We start from the raw sequence: 15752 nt of genomic DNA on the forward strand, positions 1-15752 counted from the left end.
AGCCTCCAGGGCACAGCACAGCCAGAGGGTTGGGCCACGGCTTGAAACCCAGTCTCCTCACTTGCCCCTTGTTTGTCCCTGAAGAGTAAGGGGCTTCAGGTCACTCCTGGCTGCTCTCCTCCTTTCCACCCCCGGGCTGAAAGTTAAAATTAAAAATTCCAAGTGGAATGCTAGTGGAGATGGCCACGGCCAGCGGGGGAGAATAATAATAATGATAATGATGATGGTATTTGTTAAGCGCTTACTATGTTCCAGGGGATGTACTAAGTGCTGGGGTGGATACGAGCAAATTAAGTTGGACACAGTCCCTGACCCATGTGGGGCTCACCGTCTTAATCCAGGGACAGTCAGAGTGGGTGGCCTTTGGAGAGGGAGGAGGTGGTGGCCATGGCCATGACAAGTGTGATTCTGTCTGGGGTGGCGGTGACTGGTGGCAAAATGGGAGGCTAAGTTGGGGCCAGAGGTGCTGAACCTGCCTGGGGTTTCAAGTCTCGGCACCACCACTTGTCTGTGACCTTAGGCAAGTCACTTCACTTCTCTGGGCCTCAGTTACCTCATCTGTAAAATGGGGATTGAGACTGTGAGCCCACACGCGATAGGGACTGTGTCCGACCCAATTTTGCTTGTATCCGCCAATAATAATACCATGATTATTATTATTATTATTAAGTCACTTAATGTCTTTGTGCCTCAGTTCCCTCATCTGTAAAATGGGGATTAAGATGGTGAACTCTCTGTGGAACAGGGACTGTGTCCAGCCTGATTAGCTTGTAACTACCCCAACACTTAGTATAGTCAATCCCTGGCACATAGTAAGGGCTAAATAAATAACATTTGAAAAAAAGGATGAGAGGCAGAAAGGGGATGGGGCAACCCAGTCTTGTGTGCCTGTGTGCATGTGCACATACATACATGCGCACACAAACACACATGCACACACACACAACACACACACACTCACCCAATCACAAAAGGAGGGAGGGGATGTGGCCAAGATGGCCTCTCCTCTGCCCTTGCCGCCACCAGACCCAATCCTCCTTTGCTGCTGCGAGATTTCCCCTGCCACTGTCTCCTCCGCCGCCTCGCCGTTGCCATGGCTGCCTCTCTTGAGGGCTGCGGCTCCTGGGGTCTCTTTCCCGGGAGCTTCTGGCGCTGCCATTCCGCACCCAGTTGGCACTGCCAGTCTGCACGCAGTTCCCGCCAAACCGGAGGGGCTTCAGACACTGCAAGCAAAACTGAGCAGGCCATCTATAGAAGCCCCTGCTGGTTGCAGAGCACTGTTGTAGAGGCTTTGGGGAAAATAAGTCAAGACCCAGGCCTTGAGGAACGTCCTTCCTCTTGATGACAGGGAAATCAATCGCTCAATCCACATAGTGGTATTGAGGAACTTCCTGCCTCTTGATGACAGAGACATCTATTGCTCGATCAACATATCAGTGGTATTTATTGAGCACTTACTGTGTGTGGAGGGCACTGTATTAAATGTTTAGGAAAGAACAATACTCCAGAGCTAGTAGACTTGATCCCTGCCCACGTGGAGTAGCGTGAGAAGCTGTGTGCCTAGTGGCTAGAGCACGGGCCTGGGAGTCAGAAGGACCCTGGTTCTAATCCTGGCTCTGCCATTTGTCTGCTGCTGAGACCTTGGGCAAGTCACTTCACTTCTCTGTGCCTCTGTTCCCTCATCTGTAAAATGGAGATCAAGACTGCGAGGATAAAGACTGTGAGCCCTATGTGGGACAGGGATCAGGTCCAACCTGAATGACTTGTATCTCCACCAGTGCTCAGTACAGTGCACAACACATAGTAAGCTCTCAACAAATACCATGGATGGTGAGTGGAGTCTCATGGAGACAGCTCCATGCTGAGAGCAACAGCCATGGGTGTTCTGGCTTCCCTTCCTCCCAGCTGACTGGTAGCAGCAAGACAAATAACTTGGCAGTAGGTAGGATAATAACTATAATAATAATTCTTATGGAACTTAAGAGCTTACTATGTGCCAAGCGCTATTCTAAACACTGGGGTAGATACAAGTTAATCAGGTTGGACACAGTCCCTGTCCCATATGGGGCTCACACTCTTCATCCCCACTTTACAGGTGAAGGAAATGAGGCCCAGATAGGTGAAGTGACTTGTCCAAGGTCACCCACCAGACATTTGGAGGAGCTGGGACTAGAACCCAGGTCCTTCTGACTCCCAAACCCAGGCTCCAAATGACTCAGCAGTAGGCAGGGTGAACTGAGGACCACGACGGTCTCTCAAGAGCTTGACTGTCCCACTTGTTTTGGGTTGCTTTGGCCCTTTGACCCGCTGTCGCTGGAGGATTGTGGACCAGAATGAGCTGGAGGCTGTCAGGGACAAGAAGGAGGATGAAGAGATTCTGCTTCAGCTGTAATAGGGCTGTTGGAAGTGGGACTCCAGCAAGCTTTTATCTCGGGCTTAAACCAAGCCTGTTTAGCCCCTTGCTGCTGCTAATAGGAGGGAAAACAACTCTGTTGTTTTGGACTCCCCTATGCGAGAAAAGGCATGGCACAGCAGATGGAGCACAGGACTGGGAGTCAAAAGGTCATGGGTTCTAATCCTGGCTCGGCCACATATCTGCTGTGTGACTTTGGGCAGATCCACTTCACTTCTGTAAAATGGGAATTGAGACTGATCTGTAAAATGGGGATTGAGACTGATTTGTAAAACGGGGATTGAGAATGTGAGCCCCACATGGGACAGGGACTGTCCAACCTCATTTCCTCGTATCCACCCTAGCTCTTAGTACAGTGGCTGGAATTCATTCATTCAGCCATTCGATCGTATTTATTGAGTGCTTACTGCCTAGAGCACTGTGCTAAGCACTTGGGAGAGAACAGTACATCAGTAGTCACATTCCCTGCCCAAAAAGGGCTTACAGTCTAGAGAGGGAGAGGCAGACATCGATACAAATATTAAAAATAACAGATATGTACATAAGTGCTGTGGGGCTGGGCGGGGAAGAGCAAAGGAAGCAAGTCAGGGTGATGCAAGGGAGTGAGAGATGAGGAACAGTGGCACATAGTAAGCGCTTAACAAATACCACAATTATTATTATTGTACTATCTGGGAAGAAGCTGGGACTCTGAGAAAACAGAATGGTGGCAATTCTCTGGGGACATGGTAATCCTCGGTCTGTAGTCTGGTAACGCCCTTCATGAGCCCAGTAGGACCTCATCCTCTAGGGGTGGCACCACTTTGGGGGTGCAGTGCTGAGAGAGCAGGGAAACATTTCTGATGTCCAATTCTCCCCCTGGGTGGGGGTGGCCCCAAAATGGATCTGATCCACCCTGGCTGACAGCTCAGAGCACGTAGTACAGGTAAGCCCGTAACCTTGGTCCTGTGTTTGACTCATCTCTCTCAACCCACATATTCATTCTGTCACTGAATTCTGTAGGTTCTACCTTCACAACATTGCTAAAACCCACCCTACCAGTGGAAAGCCCACCCATCCAAACTGCCACTATGCTGATATAAGCACGTAGCATGGGGTAGTGAATAGGGGACGGGCCTGGAAGTCAGAAGATCATGGGTTCTAATCCCAGATCTGCCACTTGTCTGCTGTGTGACTTTGGATAAGTCATTTCATTTCTCTGGGCCTCAGTTCCCTCATCTGTAAAATGGAGATTGAGACTAGAGAGCCCAATTTAGGACAGGGACTGTGTCCAACCCAATTTTCTTGTATCCACCCCAGTGCATAGTACGGTGTCTGGCACCCAGTAAGCACTTCACAAATACCACACTCATTACCTTATCCTGCTTTGACTAACTCCTTGCTGATATCCCCGTTTTCTGTCTTTCCCCACTCCCAGTCCTGTTCAGTCCAGTAAACTCTGCTGCCCGGATCATTTTTCTAAAGTAACGTTCAGTCCTCAAGGACCTCCAGTGATTGCCCATCCATCTCTGCATTAAACAGAAGCTCCTTACCACCAACTTTAAAGCACTCAATCAGCTTGCCCCCTCTTACCTCACCTCACTGATCTACTACAGCTCAGCCCACAAACTTTGTTCCTCTAATGCCAGCTTGCTGACTTTGCCCCGATCTCGAATATCTCACCACCAACCCCTTTCCCACAGTCCTCCCTCTGGTCTGGAATTCTCTCTCCAACCATAAACACCACACCACCACTCTCTCCACTTTCAAAACCTTATTAAAATCCTTTCTCCTCCAAGAAGTCTTCCCCAGTTTAGCCTTCTTTTCCCCAATTCCCTCTCCCTTCTGTGTTAACTATGCATTTTGATCTGTACCCTTTAAGCACTTGATATTCACCTCACCGTCAGCCCCATGGCACTTAGGTACAGATCTGTCATTTATTTGTTTATATTAATATCTGCCTCTCCCTCTAGACTCTAATCTCTCTGTGGGCAGGGAACATGTCTACCAACACTGTTGTTTTGTAGTCCCCTAAGCCCTATACTATCCAGGAAGCAGTATGGCCTAATGGATAAAGCATGGGCCTGGAAGCCAGAGGACCTGAATTCTAATCTTGACTTACCACTTGTTTGCTGTGAAACCTTGGGCAAGTCACTAAAGTTCTCTGTGCCTCAGTTTCCTCAACTGTAAAATGAAGGTTCTAAACTGTTAATAATAATTAAAGATAATAATTATGGTATTAATTAAGTGCTTACTATGTGCCAAGCACCGTACTAAGCACTGGAGTGGATACAAGCAAATCAGGTTAGACACAGTCCCTGTCCCACTTGGGGCTCACAGTTTCAATTCCTGTTTTACAGATGAGGCAAATGAGGCTCAGAGAAATGAAGTGACTTGCCCAAGGTCACAAAGCAGACAAGTGGCAGAGCTGGGACTAGAATCCATGATCTTCTGACTCCCAGGCCCGTGCTCTATCCACTAGGCCAGGATTCTACTCCCTCCTCTGCAGAATGTGAGCCCCATGTGGGACAGGGGCTGTGTCCAACCTGAATAACTTCTAATTACCCCGACTCTATTACCCCGACTCTATCTTAGGATGGAGCTTGACATACAGTAAGCACTTAACAAATACCTTATAAAAAATCACTCAGTACAGTGCTGTGCACAGTCATTGCTCAGTAATACTGTGATTGATTGATTGATAAGGGTGAGGCTGAGTTTGAGACCACTGTTTGAAAACATTTTTGACAAGGACCCCACCCTACATTTTCAGACCCCCCTCTCCACCCAGCTAACCTTGCATCTACCCCAGCATTTAGAACAGTGCTTGGCACAAAGTAAGTGTATAACAAATATTATAATTAATATATAATAATATATTATCTGGGTGGCTCTGGTTTTATACTTATTATTAATAATTCATATATTATTAATATAATAATATATTATCGGGGTGTAGAATCAGAGAGGATGGGGTCTGGGTTGGAAGAGAGGCAAAGAGTTGGAGGTGGATCATTGTTTTGACCAGAGGGCCACTTATGAATAAAATAAAAAATAAATAAATTATGGTATTTGTTCAGCACTTACTACGTGCCAGACACTGTACTAACTGCTAGGATAGATACAAACAAATTGGATTGGACTCACTCCCTGTCCCACATGGGGCTCACAGTCTCAATCTCCATTTTACAAATGAGCCAGCTGAAGCTCAGACAAATGAAGTGACTTGCCCGACGTCACACAGCAGACAAATAGCAGAGACGGGATTAGAATCCATGACTCTCTGACTTTCAGGCCCATGCTCTATCACCTACGCCATGCCACTTCAAATATGAATGACTATTTGAAGGCGTAGGGGGGGAAGGGTCAGCAAGGTCTAGAGGAAAGAACACATGGTGTGGGGAGTCAGAAAGCCTGGGTTCTAGTATGGCTCTGCCTCTGGCCTTCTGTGTGACCTTGGTAAGTCTCTTTACCTCTCTTGGCCTCGGTTTCCTCATCAGTAAAATAGAGATTCACTCAATCGTATTACTTGAGCACTGTGTGCAAAGCACTGTACTAAGTGCTTGGGAAAGCATTATACAACAATAAATTATCACAATCCCTACCCACAGTTAGCTTACAGTCTTCAGGAGGGGAGACAGACATCAATACACATAAATAAAATGACAGATATGTACATGAGTCCTGTGGGGCTGGGAGGGGGGAAGAGCAAAGGGAGAACATCAGGATGACTCAGAAGGGAGTGGGAGATGAGGAAAAGTGGGGCTTAGTCTGGGAAGGCATCTTGGAGGAGATAGGCCTTCGGTGAGGCTCTGAAGAGAGGAAGAGCCATTGTCTGTCGGATTTGAGGAAGGAGGGCCTTGCAGGCCAGAGGCAGGACATGGGTCAGGAGTCAGTGGCGAGACAGGAGAGACTGCGGCACGGTGAGAAGGTTAGCACTAGAGAAGTGAAGTGTGAGGGCTGGGTTGTAGAAGAAAAGTGAGGTGAAGTAGGAGGGAGCAAGGTGATGGACAGCTTTAAAGCCAATGGTGAGGAGTTTTGGTTCGATATGGAGGTGGATGAGCAACCACTGGATTTTTTTGAGGAGGGGGATGGCATGTCCTGAACGTTTTAGTAAAAAACTAATCCTGGCAGCAGACTGAAGTATGTGCTGGAGTAGGGAGAGACAAGAGGCTGAGAGGTCAGCAAGGAGGCTGAAGCAGTTATCCAGGCAGGATAGGATGAATGATTGAATTAATGTGGTAGCAGTTTGGATGGAAAGAGCAGATTTTAGTGAAGTCATGAAGGTGGGACCAACAGGATTTAGTGATGGTTGAATGACAAAGAGGAATCAAGGATAAACCAAGGTTATGGGCTTGTGAGACAGGAAGGATGGTGGTGCCATCTACAGTGACGGGGGAAAAAAAGAAGCTCTGTTTTGGACGTGTTAAGTTTGAGGTGTTGGGAGGACATCAAAGTAAAGATGCCTTGAAGGCAGGAGGAGATGTGAGACTGGAAAGAAGGAAAGAGATCAGGGGAAGAGATGTAGATTTGGGTATCATCTACATAGAGTTGATAGTTGAAGCCTTGGGAATGAATGAGTTCTCCAAGGGAATGGGTGTAGATGGAGAATAGAGGGAGACCCAGAACTGAACCTTGAGGGACCCCCACAGTTAGGGGTGGGAGGCAGAGGAGAAGCCCGCAAAGGAGACTGAGAATGAATGGCCAGGGAGATAAGAGAAGAGTCAGGAGAGGTCAGAGTCAGTGAAGCCAAATTTGGATAACGTTTCTAATAGAAGGGGGTGGTCTAGTGTCGAAGGCAGCTGAGAGGTCGAGGAAGATTAGGATGGATTAGAGGCCGTTGGATTTGTCAAGAAGGAGATCACTGGTGACCTTTGAGAGGGTGGTTCCTATGGAATGAAGAGGACGGAAGCCAGATTGGAGGGGGTCAAGGAGAGAATTGGAGGAGTGGAATTTGAGATAACAGGTGTAGACAATTTGCTCAAGGAGTTTGGAGAAAAATGATAGGAGGAAGATGGGGCGATAACTGGAGGGAGCCATGGGGTTGAGGGAGGGTTTTTTTAGGATAGGGGAGTCATGGGCATGTTTGAAAGCAGTGGGGAAGCAGCCTTTGGGGAGAGCAAACTGTTGAAGATGACTTTTAGGGAGGGAAGAAGGGAGGGGGGTGAGAGTTTTGATAAGGTGTGAAAGAAGGAGGTCCGATGAGTATGTGGAGGGGGTGGCTTTTGAGAGCAGGCAGTAAATCTCCTCTAGAAATACTGCTAGGAAGGATGTGAGAGTTGAAGGGGTGATTATAGGGAGCTCAGCTGATGGAGTCAATTTTCTTAGCAAAGTAGGTAGCCAGGTCACTGGGGGCAAGGGAGTGGGGAGTCAGGGGGACAGGGGACCTTAGGAGAGAGTTAAATGGCTGGAATAACAGCGTGGTGCAGTGGAAAGCGCACGGGCTTTGGAGTCAGGGCTCATGAGTTTGAATCCCAGCTCTGCCACTTGTCAGCTGTGTGACTGTGGGCAAGTCACTTAAGTTCCCTGTGCCTCAGTTCCCTCATCTGTAAAATGGGGATTAAGACTGTGAGCCCCACGTGGGACAACCTTATTCCCCTGTGTTTACCCCAGTGCTTAGAACAGTGCTCTGTACATAGTAGGCGCTTAACAAATACCAACATTATTATTAACAACTGGAAAAGGTGATGGACACGGGTGTCGATAAGTGTAGAGAATTAGTTTTGTCGGGCAGAGAAGAGGGCAGAGTCAAAGCATGCAACAATAAACAGTGAATAAAAACTTGAAGTGGACAAAGTAAAATGGGGATGCTAAGAGCTGCTTCTCCCTATCTCACAGGAATGTTGTGAGAGTAAAATGAGATCACTGATGTGCAAGCACTTTGAAAGACATAAAAGTGCTCTAGAATAAACAAGATATGATCGTGCAAAGCCCTCCTAGGGTGAGGGGAGCTGGGACCAAAAAGATTTAAACTGGAGAATTGCATCAGGCCGGGGGTGAGGGGTGGGGACAGCTGGGGGAGGCCCCTCCTGGCACTGCCCCAGACATAATAATAATGATGGCATTTCTTAAATGCTTACTATGTGCCAGACGCTGTACTAGGTGCTGGGTTGGATACAGCAAATAGAGTTGGATGCAGTCCCTGTCCCATGTGGGGCTCACAGTCTCAAGCCCCAGTTTACAAATGAGGTAATGGAAGCACAGAGAAGTAAAGTGACTTGCCCAGAGTCACACAGCAGACTAGTGTCAGTGCTTTGCACCCAGTAAGTGCTCAATCAATAGGATTGATTGACTGACTGATGGTGTGCTGAGCTAGCAGCCGCTGGTTACGAAGGGGAAGTCTGGATGAGAAGGCCCACATTCTCATCTGGGGCCAGCTCCAAAACACAGCCACAGTGGAACTGCAGAGGCAAAACTGTGAACTCGTTGTGGACAGGGAATGTATCTGTTTGTTGTTGCACTGTACTCTCATTCATTCAATCGTATTTATTGAACTCTTACCGCGTACAGCACATTGTACTAAGCGCTTAGGAGAGTACACTATAACAAGAAACTGACACATTCCTACCCACAACGAGCTTACAATCTAGAGGGAAAATTGTCATATTTGTTAAGCGCTTTATATGAGCCAGGCACTGAACTAAGCAATGGGCTGGGTACAAGCAAATTGGGTTCCCACGTGTTTAGTGAAGTAAGCGCTCAATAAATACGATTGACTGCGACTGGCAAAAACCGCGGGCAGTGGTGGGGGGAGATCAGAAGGAATCGACTGCAGCACCGAGGCCGAGAAGCCCAGGTGGGTCCCGGCCCGGCCCCGTGTCCTCTCCAACTCTCGGTATGGCTCTCTCTGGCAGTGGGACCTGGTGTGTGAATCCCGGAAGCTGAAGGAGATGGCTCAGTCAGTGTACATGGCAGGCGTGCTGGTCGGAGGGATTGTGTCTGGAACCTTGTCCGACAGGTGAGCGGGGCTTTAGGGGTGGAGGGGGTGGGCCCCCCTCCCGGATCTGACCCCTTCACCCAATGTTTCCGCCGACTGCAGACTGCCCTCTCTCCTCCAACCTCCACCTTCTGGACGTTTGGCTCCGAAGGAGACAAGAGAACTTTAGCCAGAGATGAATGGGCTCCCAGATTCACTCTCACCTTGGGCCGCAGAACCAGGTTCTCCCCACTTTTCAAGTCACTTCACTTCTCTGCACCTCAGTTTACCTCATCTGTAAAATGGGGATTAAGACTGTGAGTCCCATGAGGGACAGGGACCGTGCCCAACCCAATTTACTTGTATCCACTCCAGTGCTTAGTACAGTGTCTGGCATATAATAAGTGCTTAACAAATACCACAATTATTATTATTATTATTCTCTCTGGGCCTCAGTTTCCCTCTTGCAAAATCAGGGATGAGACCCTGCCCCCTCCCCTTCTCCTGTGGGGCTTCAGGGCAGCTGTGAGGGCTGAGCAGAAGACCCTGGCTCCGCCACCTATCTGCTCTGTGACTTCGGTCAAGTCACTTCTCTACTCTGGGCCTCAGTTACCTCATTTTGAAAATGGGGATCAAGACTGTGAGTCCCACATGGGACAGGGACTGAGTCCAATCCTATTTTCTCATATCTATCCTAGTGCTCATTACAGTGCCTGGCACATAGTAAGCACTTAACAAATACCATAATTATTATTGTCATTATTATTTAAGGACTCCCCAGTCCTATCCCCACCCCCACCTCAACTGCCCTTTCCAGCTCTAGTGATGGCCTCTTCTTTTGACCGCTCTGGCCGCGGCCTTCCCCATCCAGACTCTCCCACTGCTCCTGTCCCCACATTGGCTCATCCATCTAGGCCTCGGTCTCCTCTGGTCTGGACTCACCCCCCTCCACATCCCAGGCCCAGGCCTCCCCAGACCAACTAGAATGACACAAGCTGTCCAACCCGGTCAAGGTGCTGACCTGAGATGCTGGTGAGCGCTCTGTAATTCCTAGTGCTCAGGGGCCGGGCTGGTCACAGAGGGTCATTCATTAAGCCAAATACCTAATTGCAAACCTGTTTGAAAACAGCAATTATGGGCCCGCTGATGTCCCCGGAGCCAGAGTTCCACCCAAACCTTGTTCCAGGCCACCCATCCGAGCCGACCTTTCACCCCAAAACCTGCAGTGTCACTCGCCCTCAGCATGTTCCTGCCTGACCCAGCCCCGGGGTCTTTTTGCTGGCCCCACGGACTTGTTTCTGGTGACAGGTTTGGGAGGAAGCTGATCCTGGCTGCGGCCTACCTGATGATGGCGGTGACCAGCACCTGCACCGCATTCGCCCCCAACCTCATGGCCTACATCGTGTTCCGCTTCCTCAGTGGCGCCAGCTTTTCCGGGATCAGCCTGAGCACGGTGATCCTATGTGAGTCTCACTGCATCCCCTGGTCGGCCCGCCCTACATCCAAACGGGGGCTGCCCAAGCCGAGGGGGAGGCTGGCGATGGGGGCAGGGTCCGGAGGGCAGGGCAATGGGGGAGGTTTCAGGGGGCAGGGGGAGCGAGGAGAAAGGGGAGAAGCCGGACTCCTCCCTCCCCTGCCCTTCCACCCATTGTGTGGCCCTCTCTTCTCGTAGTACCGGACTTTGTGCCACAGTAGCATGGGGTGGAGAAGAGAGCGAGTGGGAAAGGGAGACGCACCACACACCAAGCCTTGACAACTCTCAGTCTGTGAGCTAGAGGGTGGTACGGGTACTAGTTGGAAGTTGCCCTTTTTCCCACAGTTCCAGGGTCCAATGAAGCCCAAGCAGGGATCAAGCCGCAGCCATCCACTAGCCACCGCCCCTCTCCCCGACCCATCCCCTCTCTCTGCTTGAGGGTCAGGGTGGAATCAGAAATGACAGAGCCCCAGGGCTTCAGGGGCGATGGTGGTCCACATTGCAGAACCCTGGACCCATGAGAAAAGTGCCACTGTCTGAGTAGCGACACAGACCCCACACACTGGGTCCCTGGGCAAGCAGGTCGGTTGGGCAAAATCCCTGCTGGTGGTTACCATAAACTAAATCCCACCACTCTTGCCTGGCCCTGAGCAAATCTGTATCCCTCGGAAAAGGGCAGGATTGGGGAGAGGAGAGCCAGAGGTGTGGCAGGTCCTGGGGGCAGGGGCAGCTGCCCCTCACACGGAGGGGTCTCCTTAGAAGGGCCCCTTGCCTGGGGAGCAGAGGAGGTCTTAAAGCACCAGATGAGGAACATGGGGAGGCTTAACACTTAAGAGAAGTAACCAGTCCCTAACTCCAGGCAACTAATTGAAATCCAGACTCCACAAGTCTCCTCCTCACCTTCTCCCTGCTCCTGGAGAAAGCACTCACAGACCTCCAGTGTTTAAGGCTTAAGCAGAACCAAGGCATCCTTCCACCCAGCCCTTCATCCACCTCTGGCCTCGTCTCTGGCAGCCAATAAAGGGATGCCACCTTTCCCTACGCTGGCACCTCGACTGGGGCCAAGGCAAGGGAGGAATGAAGTAGATCAAGCCTTCGGGGATTGGTGGGGAGGTGAGCGTGGGGCAGGAGGAGAAGGGGTAGGTGAATGGGGGCAGGCGGGGTAGGTGTCGACACTCAGTGCCTGTCTACGTCTGCTCTTCGCCACTTGTCTGCTGTGTGACCTTGGGCAAGTCATTTTACTTCTCTGTACCTCAGTTCCCTCATCTGTAAAATGGGGATTGAAACTGTGAGCCCTGTGTAAAACAGGGACCGAGTCCAACCTGATTAGCTTTTATCCACCCCCGTGCTTAGAACAGTGCCTGGCACACAGTAAGCACTTAAATACCACAATTAATATTCTTATTATCATGTGCCTTCCAGGTATAGAGTGGGTGCCCATGCCGCTGCGGGCCATCCAGTCGACACTGACCGGGTACTGTTACACCATAGGGCAGTTCATCCTTCCCGGCCTGGCCTATGTCATCCCAGAGTGGCGCTGGCTGCAATTGGCGGTGTCGGTCCCGTTCTTCATCTTCTTCCTGCAAACCTGGCAAGTGCCTGCCCTCTCCCCCTGCCCTCCACCCCCACCCCCAATGTCATCGCACCAGTTGTCCCCATTACCACATTCAAGGTCACACCCACTTTTAACAATGGCATCCAAATGGGCCTGGCTGATTCTCCCCAATTAGCCTTTAGGAAAAGCTCAACTACTTTAATACCCACCTGGGAAGTTCTGAGATTCCCAGGACTCTGGGTTGTGTGGAAGTATGGCTGTAGGGTCGAGCCCCCAGGCTGGGCCTGACACCGGGACATTGGGCAGGACGGGCAAAATAGCCAAACAATACTGGTGAGGCGTTCCAGATTGGCTGCCCGGGAAGCCCTGGTGGTCGGGCGGAAGGAGGCGGCTTTGGTTCAATTTCCAGCTCAAAATGGTTGCCAGTGACTTGTCCTCTTTGGGGACGGATGCGAATGGGCATGGGAGAGTCTTGTTTCTGGCCCTGCCCTATAATCCCACTCCATTTTGGAACCATCCTCTGATCAGGTCCTTGCCTACTCCTGGAACCAGCTGGATTCCTTTACCCCAGAAAGGTTATTTTACTGTTACTAAAAATATTCTATTGTTATTTACTGTACTGAGCCCTCTCAGGATGCTGGGCACCACATAAAGGAGAACACAGGTCCCTTCAACCCTTTCTCACACAAGCACACGCACGTGCTCCCTCATGTGCTTAAGCATGACAGCACCTGCACACATACACACACACACACTCACATACACACATATACCTAAGGATGGCATCTCTCACACACTTATGCAGACACACACAAACACACATTCACCTGTACCTAAGCATGGCAGCACCCACTCTGTCATCAATTCAATCTCACACTCACATATCTACCTAAGCACGACAGCAGCCACTATCACACACAGACACAGACTCACACAGAGAAGGACCTACCCATACACACTCATTCAGGAGCATTTTCGAATAGGCCCAGGGCCCCAGCCTACGAACACACGGTGCCCAGACACCCCTGCCATCTAACTCTCTGGAGCTGCCTTTCCTGGACTTTGCCAGCATCTTCTCTAGCCTCCCCTCAACCGGCTGAACCTCCCCCACGAGCCTCCGTCCCCAGACTCTCCCCTACCGGCCGAGCTTCTCTTCCATTCCCCCACCCCCAGCCCCTTTCTTGACTCTTCTACTTACATGATGGACTGGAGGTCCAAGGCCTCCGGGCAAGGGGATAAAACAACAAGCACCGCAAGTAAGGAGCTCTTTAGAGGAGAGGGACGGTGGGGCCCCCAGGACCCGTTTCCCTTTCTCGTGTTCTGGACGGAGCCAGCCAATCTGCCCATCTCCCCCCAACTTGCCCAGCAGGGGCTGAGTCGCTGTTAAAGACAATAACTCTGGGCATCCTGCTGAGGGGAGAAAGCTGAACCTTTTAGCCTTCAGATCCAAAGAGGTTCTCTGCACTTCAGCAAACGGGGGCTCTTCAGGAAGGGAGATGGGAGCAGAAGGTGGAAAGAAGTCTTGGGGGACCCAGTCGGAGAAACGTCCAGTGGATAGGCCTCTCTCTGCACCCAGTCATAAGGTGGATGAATAATAAAAATAAGAATAATTCTTGTATCTGTTAAGCGCTTATTATGTGCCAAGCACTGTTCTAAGCACTGGGGGTGGATATCAGGTAATCAGGTTGTCCCACGTGGGGCTCCCAGTCTTAATTTCTATTTTACAGATGAAGTAACTGAAGCCCAGAGAAGTGGAGTGGCTTTCCCAAGGTTACACAGCAGACAAGTGGCAGAGCCGGGATCAGAACCCACATCCTCTGACCCCCAAGCCCTTGCTCTTGCCACTAGGCTACGCTAATAGTAATATATGATAAGTGCTTACTTTGTGTCCAGGATTGTACTAAGCACTGGGGTGGAATCAAGATAGTCAGGCCCCACATGGGGCTCACAGTCTAAGTAGGAGGGAGAACAGGTATTGAATCCCCATTTTGTAAAGGAGGGAACTGAGGCACAGAGAAGTTAAGCGACTTGCCCAAGGCCACCCAACAGGTAAGCATTACAGATGGGATTAGAACCCAAGTCCTCTGGCTCCCAGGCCCATGTTCTTTCCACTGGGCCACACTCCGGCTGCTTTACCGGACAAATTGCAGAGCACGTCTGGGGATGGCCCAGACCACCCATACTCTGCTGGGGTGGGGGCTCTGTGAGGTCAGGGAGATGACAGATTGGTTGGGGCCACCCCTTTCTGGGCCTCGCATGGCGGAGTGATTGGGGTTAGCCCGGGGGTGGTCAGAGGTAGGGTAGCCCCCTTCCACCCCCACCCCACCCCTGGCTGCTGGCAGGAACTCCTGGGGCGAGACCCAGTTGAAGGGGCAAGAATCCTGGAAGCCTCAACTCCTGGAATGGCCCATTTCCCCAAGGTGTGGGACCTGACCAGCCCAGATTTAGCGGGTAGGGGTTGCTTCCACACAGCCTGAGGGCACCCAAGACCAGTAGCCACCACACTGGAAGACAATGTGCTCTGGCGGCCTGAGAATCCTGAGAATCAGAGGACCCGGCTCTGTCGCTGGTCTGGAAACCAGATAAAATCACGTAACCTCTCTGTGCCCTCTTTTTCTCATCTTTCAAACCAGGCTAATGATACCTGCCTGTTCCTATCTCACAGGCATGTTGTGAATCATCAATCAACATAGGGCATAGTCCTGAGAGTCAGAAGGTCATGGGTCCTAATCCTGCCTCTGCCACTTGCTTGCTCTGTGACCTTGGGCAAGCCACTTCATTTCTGTGGGCCTCAGTTACCTCATCTGTAAAATGGGGATTGAGACTGTGAGGGCCACGTGGGACAAGGGATGGTGTCCAAGCAGATTTGTTTTTATCCACTCCAGCACTTAGTACAGTGCCTGGTGCACAGTAAGAGGTTAACAAAAACCATAATGATTTTAATTATCATCATTACTGAGCTCTTCCTGTCTGCAGAGGATTGAACTAAGTAATCGAACAATCAGTTATATTTATCAATAATAATAATTATGGAATTCGTTAAACACTTACTATGTGCCAGGCCCCATACTAAGCACTGGGGTAGATACGAACAAGTCGGGTTGGACGCAGTCCCTATTCCATGTGGGGCTCGTGATCTCAATACCTATTTTACAGATGAGGTAACTGAGGCCCAGAGAAGTGAAGTGACTTGCCCAAGGTCACACAGCAGACAAGTGGGAGAGTCAAGATTAGAACCCATGACCTTCTGACTCCTAGGCCTGTGCTCTATCCATTACACCTGCTGCTTCAGCTTACTGTGTGCAAAGCGCTGCACTAAGCACTAGGGAGAGTACAATATAACAGAGCTGGTAGATATGTTCCCTGCCCACAACAAACTTAAAGTTCCAAGGGGGAGACAAACACAGATATAAAT

At 50.3% G+C, this 15752-nt stretch overlaps 1 protein-coding gene across 2 annotated transcripts in view; it reads left to right on the plus strand.

The window, feature by feature from the left end:
- The window catches only part of LOC100093352 (solute carrier family 22 member 8-like), a 38897-nt gene that overhangs the window by 8406 nt on the left and 14739 nt on the right, over nucleotides 1-15752 (plus strand). For both annotated transcript variants that reach the window (XM_029061200.1, XM_029061201.1), the window contains exons 2-4: nucleotides 9247-9350; nucleotides 10617-10771; nucleotides 12205-12373. In XM_029061200.1, the coding sequence (XP_028917033.1) occupies nucleotides 9247-9350; nucleotides 10617-10771; nucleotides 12205-12373 (428 nt within the window). The remainder of the gene's footprint in view (nucleotides 1-9246; nucleotides 9351-10616; nucleotides 10772-12204; nucleotides 12374-15752) is intronic.

The sequence above is a fragment of the Ornithorhynchus anatinus genome, chromosome 3 (assembly GCF_004115215.2).
Source record: "Ornithorhynchus anatinus isolate Pmale09 chromosome 3, mOrnAna1.pri.v4, whole genome shotgun sequence".
Classification (NCBI taxonomy): Eukaryota; Metazoa; Chordata; class Mammalia; order Monotremata; family Ornithorhynchidae; genus Ornithorhynchus; species Ornithorhynchus anatinus.